This window comes from Temnothorax curvispinosus, unplaced genomic scaffold (assembly GCF_003070985.1).
Source record: "Temnothorax curvispinosus isolate PA1 unplaced genomic scaffold, ASM307098v1 QBEX01004685.1, whole genome shotgun sequence".
Taxonomy (NCBI): Eukaryota; Metazoa; Arthropoda; class Insecta; order Hymenoptera; family Formicidae; genus Temnothorax; species Temnothorax curvispinosus.
The window spans coordinates 1-9,987 of NW_020214465.1; the positions used below are offsets into that span (position 1 = coordinate 1).

Consider the following 9,987-nt stretch of genomic DNA (forward strand, 5'->3'; position numbering starts at 1 on the left):
GTAAGAGAGAGATAGGCAAAAGCTAAGCGTAAATGGAAGTTACGGTAATGTTAAGTAGAAGTGGAAAACTCTTAAAACGAATGGAATAAAACATCGATAGGAGAGAGGCAGGTACGGAGGGGAGAAGGAGGGAGCAGATGGAAGGGAGCCGGTAGGAAGGAAAGGAAGGAAGTTGGTAGAGGATTTAAGGAGGAATTAAAGAATCAGGAAAGATAAGACAAGAAATCAGGGAGGAAATAAGAAGAGAAAGAAAGGAAGTCGCGGAAGAGAAGGCCTTGGAAGCATTAAGGGAAAGGGAAGGTGGGTACTAGCTGGCATGTGAGGCCGCCCAATGGCCAGGATTTGAAGGGGAAACAGTGTAAAGGGTTGGGTACGTCTCTGTAAAACGCCATGTATGCCGAGAAGGGAATCATTATCTTTAATAAAAAAAAAGGTAGTATAGGTTAGATATTGTAGCCTGAACTCCCGAAGTCAACATCAATTTGACATTGCGTCGATTGTAAAACCCCACTTAGGCTACTAAGCTCTATCAATTCATAAAAAGATTAAATTTAAAATTAAAAAGTGTGCAAATTAGAAACTTGCACATTGCTTTCTCATCATTACAGATCACTACTATTGCTCCTATTTTATTTCGCTCATAAAGCTTCCTTTATGAGGCAGCCAAAACAAATAAATACTAATAATTATGCATCAAATAAAATACAAGCTTCCTAATAAAGGAGCTTTGTGAGCAAAATAAAATAGAACCAATGGTAGCGATCTGTAATGATGAGGAAGCATTGTGCAAGTTTCTAATTTGCACACTTTTTTATATAATACTTATGGTAAGTAAAGAATAAATATTTGTAGCGATATTTTGTAAATATTTCTCAAATATTTGCTGGAAACGCTTGGAGCTTAATATAGTAGTGTGTATTACTAAATATTGTTGAGCGCAGCGAGTATTGGGGGGGAATACAGCAGGGCAAAAGTAAAAAAGACACGTTTATTGCAGAAATATGTTTAGATAGTTTATTACGAGTGTATACGCACGAAAGTCGAGAGAGCTACAGTCTTGGAATAAAAGGATAACGTAGAGCGTAAAAATGTAGGGAGCGTGAGCGCCCTCTATAACAATGCTATTTGTATGATGTATTAACAAATATACAATATTATAAAATACGATGTATATATAATATTTTTATTTTATTATAGGTGGTAGATTGGAGAGGTAACGATTGGTTCAAAGGTTCTAAAATACCAGCTGCTCATCTAAATTCAAGATTCTGTACTCCAGCCAAACAATGTCCCATTATTGATCCTTCTTGGGAAGATCCAGCTGGGGTCCCGATCGATGCTATACTATTCGGAGGACGAAGACCCGAAGGTGTACCTTTGGTTTATCAAGCTCGAAACTGGCAACATGGTGTTTTTATCGGTGCTGCAATGAGATCTGAGGCTACAGCCGCCGCTGAACACAAGGTATATTAACATTTATATTGACGCTGCGCCAAATCTAATTATTTTAATCAAAAGAGCAAATGCAGATTTTAATAAAAATCTGGTCTCTATGTAAACAAAATACCACTGAAATATATAGAGGAAAGTCCTCTATTATGAGATAAGGATCCTAATATGAGATGGCGGAGTTTTTTCATGATGGGATCAACAGATGGAGCCTATATAGGGCCTTTTAGCTTAACATATCTCTTATTAGGATTCTGTCTCATAATAGGAAACTTTTCTCTACTAACTGGGGCGCGCGCTAGGCCTGCGTGTGCGATATGGGAGAGAGAGAGAAAGAAAGAGAGAGAGGGGGGAGAGAGAGAGAGAGAGAGAGAGAGAGAAAGGGAGAGAGAGGGAGAGAGAGGGAAAGAGAGGGAGAAAGAGGAAGAGAGAGGGGAAGAGAGAGAGGGAGAAAGAGGGAGAGAGGGGGGAGGGAGAGAGGGAAAAGAGAGGGAGAGAGAGAGAGGGTGAAAGAAAGGGGGGGAGAGAGAGAGAGAGAGAGAGAGAGAGAGAGAGAGAGAGAGAGAGAGAGAGAGAGAGAGAGAGAGAGAGCAAAGTGTCTCAAGTAGCCCTCTGATGTCATTGTTTGTTCTTCTTGATCGACCTGTATCTTATCCCCACCCCATCCTTTCGACTCTTGACTACGTTGTGGGCTAGACAAAGATAAGGGAGGAACTTCTCTCTCATAACGCTCGCCTACGGTGGTTTTGTATAGCAGCGCGCGTTCCAGTTATGTGGGGTCTACAATGCGAGTCGTAAGTCATAAGTCGTAAGAAATTGACCAATTACGGTCGAATTTGACGGGAATAATCGACTGTGTTTGGTCAATTTCTTATAACTTACGACTCGCATTGTAGACTCTGCATTAGTATATAAATCTCAAGTACTCACAACTCATCGCATCGCGTAGATACACGGTGCGGTCTTACTTTGCGTATACTTGGCGCGAGACACTACCATGTATCTTGATTTTAGTGTAAAATACGTTTATAAAATACGTAGAAGTAAAAACCAATGTTACAAACCAACGTTACTGACTGAATCTAACATACTTTGTAGGGTAAGGTAATTATGCACGATCCGTTTGCCATGAGACCCTTCTTTGGTTATAATTTTGGACATTATCTCGCACACTGGTTAAGTATGGCACACGTGAAGAATGCCAAATTGCCAGCGATATTTCACGTAAATTGGTTTCGGAAAGATTTGGACGAAAAATTTTTATGGCCAGGATTTGGTGAAAATTCACGTGTTCTCGATTGGATTCTTCGAAGGATCGATGGCGAAGATATTGCCGAGGACTCAGCTATTGGCTTATTGCCGAAACCAGGATCTATCAATTTGGAAAATCTCAAAGATGACGTGAACATGACGGAATTATTTAGATTACCGAAAACGTTTTGGCAAAAGGAAGTCAAAGATTTGAAGGAATATTTTGACGCTCAAGTGGGAAATGATTTACCCGAAGCTATTGCAATGGAACTCATTCGACTCTCTGATAACATTAATAATCTTTAATTTCCTTATTTTATAATTATATATTAAATCTACTTATGTTCTTCAAGTATTCGCAGCTTTAATATAAAATTACAATAGTAATACAATTATGATATTGATACAAAATTATGTAATAAGACTTTATCGACATAATAACAATCTTAAAAATAGAAAAGTTTTGTTTGATGTGCTACATTGTTACATTGTATAACACAAGATTTTACACAATAATTTTATATTAAAGTGTAGAAAGAAAATTATAAAGGATTGTATAAAAAATAGGAAAAATATAATAATTGTTCATATTATAGAACGATGTCCGCTTTAAGTAAGTCTTTGATAAATAGAATTCGACTTCCTTTTAATAAAAATGTAATGTTATTTTTTTTATAATTAATTTTTAATATTGTATATTATTATGTTGATATATAACCAAATCATTTTATAATATTATTAAAATAAATTAATATTTAAAATATATGAAAAATGAAGTTTTGCTATTCCTATTTGTATAACTAAATTTTATTTTGCAATATTCAATAGCGAAATAATCACTTTATTTTATTGTATAGATTTATTAATCATGTTTTTAAATATTTGACAACTTTTCTTCATTTCAATAATAAAACATCGCTAAAGTTGATCCTAGTTTAATTTATAACGAATTGGATTAGATGTACTTAGTGCGCACTGATATTAAAGCCGTTGTATACTGACCCGGGAGAAAAGAATTAGATCTACCGAGATATGACCAATGACCATCTGGTGGTTTATCTGCAAATTGTCTTTATCTGGCTAGATCTGAACAGATATAACCAGATCTGATCAAATATAATTTGATTTGTCGAGATGTAATTATTTACCAAAAGTATCCAGATCTGCTCAGATATAATTAAAAATCATAAAGGGATATAAAACACTATAAAATTATAAATATATCGATTAAATTCAAAAGTGTGCTATTTTATTATAAGCTTGGACTCCGATAAAACTGATATAAATTGTACCGTACACTTGATTTATGTACCGTTTTTTATACCATCGTTTGTCATATTTTAAATACAAGAAACGAATCTGATCGAATGCCATCTATCGGATTATCCGACATTTGTGTGTATAACCAGTAAATAATTCTTATTAATTAAAGTCAAAAATGTAAAGTTTCTAATAATTCGAGTTGGTAAATTATTTATGCAAGTCTCCAAATAACAAAAATTTTTAACGTAATCTAGCTATTAAATAATAATCAAATTAAGAATTTTTTCACTTTTGTTTATCCATTATCTATAAGCTTACAATGTACGAAATAACTTATATTTCTGTGATTATCTTTTGTATTTTAGATATAAAGCGAATTGATGAAAATGTTTTTATAACAAATAACTAATATTTTTTTGTTTATAAACAAATACTTGTCTTCTGCAAATTATATCTTTATTATAATTTATTTTGATATAATTATGTCAAAGATATTTAATTAAATATATTTAATTTGCTATGTATATAAATAAAATCATATTTATATATTCAAACATCACATTAGACGAATATCGATCATCGAACATTTAATTTATTATAGTTAAACATGACCAGATATCGTCAGACCTGAACAGTTTTCGATCAAACACAACCTCACTTCGACTTATATCTGGACAGATATGGATAGATGTAATGTATTTTGAATCTCATTCGAGTATAGATATGGTTATATATAAACAGATACAGTCAGATCTGGACTGTTTCGATGAAATTCAATCACAGATATGGTTCGATCTGAGCAGATATGGTCCAATTTGAGTAGATATGGCCCGATCTGAGCCGTCAAAAATCAGATTACACGCCATATATATAGTTATACATAATTATATATGAACATATATGACCAGATCTGCGCAGACATGAAAAGTCATATCTGAGCCTATCTGACCAGACAGATCTGGTCAGACCTAATCCTTTTTTCCCGGGGATTTAACATCTAATCTTTAAAGTAAAATGCAAATATTGACCGATAAAATGCCTAATATATATTTTACAAATAGCACAATAAAGAATATTGAAGATTTCGTGATTTAACCCGTTTAACATGCACTTTACGTTGATTCGTGTATGACGGCTTTAAGGATGTATCACACGTACAATCTTAGACAAAAGTGCATGAAATTTGAAATACTTGAATATCTATGCCTAACGCATAGTAAATCTAGATGTAAGATACTCAAATGATAGTAGGAGTCTTATTTTTACTCCTAGAAAAGTATTTTTTACTTTATAAATGTTTTTTCCGTATTATTTGCGATTTTTGTAATTTATGAGCCTAAACTTTTGGCAGTGAAAATGCCCTGATTTCAACTTCATAATGTCAAATTATTTCAAAACAAAAGACATTATTCAGCAGTGCTGATAAACAAATGTGACTTTAATAACGTCAAAAAAGATAAATATGTATCATATAAACGATAATTTTGAATATTATTTATTATAAACATTGTTATGCGACTCTCTCAAAGGAGACGTAACAACGATTCACGTAGGTTGGCAGCCTTGCACAGTACCAAAACAGTGCGAGCTGCGAGGTGCGAGGTTATGTCTGTTTGTTTACATTTTTACAATAATCCCGCTATGTTTCTCATTTCCCATTTCTATCACTTCACGAGTGCAACGGAGACAAAAAGTTAGCTAGAAGTAATAGAAGGCATATATTGTATACGTGTAGCGACAGCCGTAGGTTATGCTTCGCTTACCCAGCTGATTGCGACGTTGCCGCGCTTTCACGAGCCATCGAGATACATTCGTGCCGACAGCACAATTATCTCAAGTTATAATTTATTTCTTTAAAACGGTGTAGTGAAGACAATTAAAACTTGGCAGATATTTTCATCTATTCGTATACTAGATGTACAAAAAAATTCAAAATATTGGTAGCGCTCCTTCAACATTTTTTTAGCTGTTTTATCCGCCAAAATCGTCTCTTCCCATAAGAATACGTGTAAAATCAGTGAAAATTAAAATCGTTATATCTCAGCAACCGTTTAGTGGATTCGTTTCTACTTTTTTGTAGCACATCAGGAAGACTAAAAGAACATTCTCACAATATTTTATCCACTTGGTAGCGCTTTGAAAATAGGTGCAATACATCCTTAATGTGCATTGTCAGTGTGCACTAACAATGAGTGTATACAATCGAATTCGCTATTAGGATATGTTGACTGAAGACATGCATATAGTATTAGAAAAAATGCTCCATGCAGATAAAATACATTTTATTTTAATATACTTTTATTTAGTTTTAATAGAAATATTCATGGGACAATTTTATCGTATCTAATATTATTTAATTATATTACATGTCTATTATGATCTATTTTATAGAAATTGCTATTAAATATACAATGATATGTAAAAACATATTATATTTTGTATGTGTGCATATTACAATATCCAATATGATAATAATTCAAAAATATCGTAAATATTGTAATTGCGCTAGTGCAGTAATTATGATATGTAATATTGAATCGTCTACTATAATTACCATTTAAATGATTTAAATGGTACATATTCGCTTCTTGACATACAAAACTTTTGTATAATTAAATTGAAATATTTGTTAAAGATATTTTATACTCTCTAGACTCCATCGTATATATTGATCATTGAAGTAAAAAAGTCGACGTGAGATGAGTTAATTTGAACAAGATTTTGTGTAAATTATCCAGATAGCTAAGTGTGTCTGAACAAAATCGCGCAAACTTGTGATTGCTTATGATGCTGGTCACTTGCCATATATTTGCTTTAATGATTTCGAGTAATTTAATATTTGAAGCAACACGCAGGCAACATTGGTGTATGTATTGCCAGCAAATTTATCGACAAGAGAGCAGCATCAAATTTACTTCGCGTTGCTAGCAATATAACAACATATTGTGTGATCCTATGAATTATTACAGCAACATGACAGCAACAGCTCGAATTTTGAATCAGTTAAATGGGTGACGATTTTAGACCGCAGCATAAGTTGTCAACAAGTTGCTGGCAAGTTGCTGTACAAAATTGTTATATCGTGAAGGTATCAACTTGGCGACAAATGAGACTCAGTTGCCACAATTCTAATAGCAACACATACTATGTTGTCGGCAACATGCCAGCAACAATGCAAAAACGTTGCTATCTGGGTTCTTTCTCGATGCAGTTAAATATTATATATTCGGACTCTGCATTTTTTACACTTTTGCATTTCTAGCGAGCTTTTGATCATTATAACGTTTCTTCCTGTGTTGCTTTTTTATTATTTCATATTTGTTATGTAAAATTACCATATATTCGCCGTACAGCACATAATATTTTTAAAATATTTTTTAGGAAGATTAAAATAATTCACAAAAATAATTTTTGGTAATTCTACAGAATAGGGCCTTTTCCGAATTTTGATATTTTCTTGCGGTTTTTTTGGTAAAAACTTTTGTTGTGACTCCGACAGTGATAATCAATCGGGGGAGCCCGAAAAATATGCACTCTACCTATTTTTTTTACCTATTTTTACTTTATTTTTGATAAATGTCTAGATTAAGGGCGACCTTACCGATTTCAATGACCTTGATATATGTTGTCAAGATCACGACCCCGAGTGACCTTCAGAAGGTTTTAGCCATCGCTCGTTATTCGTTAAAAAGTTATTAACAAAAAAAGTTTGGAAAATACGTAGGTTAGATGACGCGCTTCAAAAATATTTAACTGTTTAAAGCGCGTCATCTAACCGTGCGTGGCATCTCGCATATTAACTTTCCACGCATGAAAAGTTCACGCATACACTTTCCACGCGAACCGAGGTTCACGCACACCCTCCCCCCTGCTTTCGGGGGAGGTGCGGTAGCCCCGAAATAGTTCACGCATACACTTTTCACGCGAACCGAGGTTCACGCACCCCCCCCTGCTTTCGGGCCGGCCCGCTAGGTTGTCATCCGGACCCGTCGGGCGAAAGGGAATCCGGTTCCTATTCCGGAACCCGGCAGCGGAACCGCATACAATTCGGGCCCTCGTAAGAGTGTTCGTCGGGGTAACCCAAAATGACCTGGAGACGCCGTCGGGAGATCCGGGAAGAGTTTTCTTTTCTGTATAAGCGTTCAAGTTCCCTGGAAACCTCTAGCAGGGAGATAGGGTTTGGAACGCGAAGAGCACCGCAGTTACGGCGGTGTCCGGATCTTCCCCTCGGACCTTGAAAATCCAAGAGAGGGCCACGTGGAGGTGTCGCGCCGTTTCGTACCCATATCCGCAGCAGGTCTCCAAGGTAAAGAGGTAAAGGGCCGGCCCGAAAGCAGGGGGGGTGTGTGTAAACCTCGGTTCGCGTGAAAAGTGTATGCGTGAACTATTTCGGGGCTACCGTACCTTCCCCGAAAGCAGGGGGGGTGTGCGTGAACCTCGGTTCGCGTGAAAAGTGTATGCGTGAACTATTTCGGGACTACCGCACCTCCCCCGAAAGCAGGGGGAGGTGTGCGTAAACCTCGGTTTGCGTGAAAAGTGTATGCGTGAACTATTTCGACATATATATTAGTCATTTATGCCTTCCAATACTCAAAATAGCTGCTATATTTTCTAAACCTTTTTTTGTTAATAACTTTTTAACGAATAACGAGCGACGGCTAAAACCTTCTGAAGGTCACTTGGGGTCATGACATATATCAAGGTCATTGAAATCGGTGAGGTCGCTCTTAATCTAGACATTTATTAAAAATAAAGTAAAAATAGGTAAAAAAAATAGGTAGAGTGCATATGTTTCGGACTCCCCCGATTGATTATCACTTTCGGAGTCACAATAAATTTTTTTACCAAGAAAACCGCAAGAAAATATCAAAATTCGGAAAAGACCCTATTCTGTAGAATTACCTAATTTTTAAATGTTTTTATGTTTGCCAGATCATGTCAAAAAAATATTTTTAAAATATTGCAAATAAATTCAATAATATTTGTAAAATTTTTTAGAAATAAAATTCAAAAATTGAGCGACCCAACTGGCCAATTCCCATTTATTATGGCTCACAACGTTTCGACTACAATTTGGTCCTTCTCAAATGAGATTAAATTAGATACGCAACAATACATCATGTGTCGATCGCCAGACGTTGTGTCCAAGCTACATCGTGCGAACGCCACGCTAGAAACGAATTATAATAGAAGTTTTGTAAGAAACGAATATGTCAAATTATGATTCCTAAGTCGTCTACAGACGATTCCGAGTCTCGACATAAAACTCGCGAAACTCATGTTCGACCGTTAGACGCCGTGCCGTCGTAAGCGGAGAGATCCCGACGGGCAGAGGCGCCGTACGGCAAACCGGGCTCGTGCGACGACCGGCCCGCGAGAACCGGCCGCCTAGTAAGTTTGTCACATTGTTTTGAGCCTTTCGACTCACGATAAAAAAAGATAAAGAATTTTACTTTATATACCCTCAAGGAGCCTTAAAGGGCGTTTTGAATGGACGTACCCAACCCTAACCTTCAATTCATCCTACTACCTTACTGTTTCCTACTTTCCTACTTTGGACCAACGGTTTAACGTCTCTTCCGAAAGACGGAGCCCAGTTTTCTCCGCATCTGCACGGAGGGGCGCGGTTTTTTCGGAAAAAACTTTTCCATGATTCATGACTCTAGTGGACTCGAACCTGAGTAGGTAAGCTATGGGAGTTCTAACCATGGAGCAATGAGGGGGGGTGAGGGGCAAGGGGGGAACCGCGGGGGGGCCGAGGGGGGGGGGCCGCGGGCGAGGGGACCCGCGTTCGCGTTTCGACGCGCCGCGGAGTCCGCGTGACGTCACACGGCACGCTCGCGTTATCTCCCCCTCGTAGATGTTTCTTTCCCGTCCCCCCATTTGTCTTCTCGTTCGCGCGGTGTCTCGCGCCCCCGTCCCCCCGTTTGCGCGAGTCTTCTCGTTCGCGCGGTCTCTTTCCCTCGCGCGTTCTCGCTCGCGATCACGTATCTTTTCTTCGCCAGCGATATTTAATCGTTCAGA

The 9,987-nt window shown here is 36.9% G+C and overlaps 1 protein-coding gene across 1 annotated transcript; it reads left to right on the top strand.

Moving 5' to 3' along the window:
• Positions 1-1,197: 1,197 nt before the first annotated feature.
• Positions 1,198-3,269, top strand: LOC112453764 (phosphoenolpyruvate carboxykinase [GTP]-like; the record flags this gene model as incomplete). Its single annotated transcript, XM_025014678.1, has 2 exons — positions 1,198-1,464; positions 2,548-3,269. Coding segments are annotated over 2 exons (726 nt in total), but the record flags the coding sequence as incomplete, so codon positions are not given.
• Positions 3,270-9,987: the final 6,718 nt, after the last annotated feature.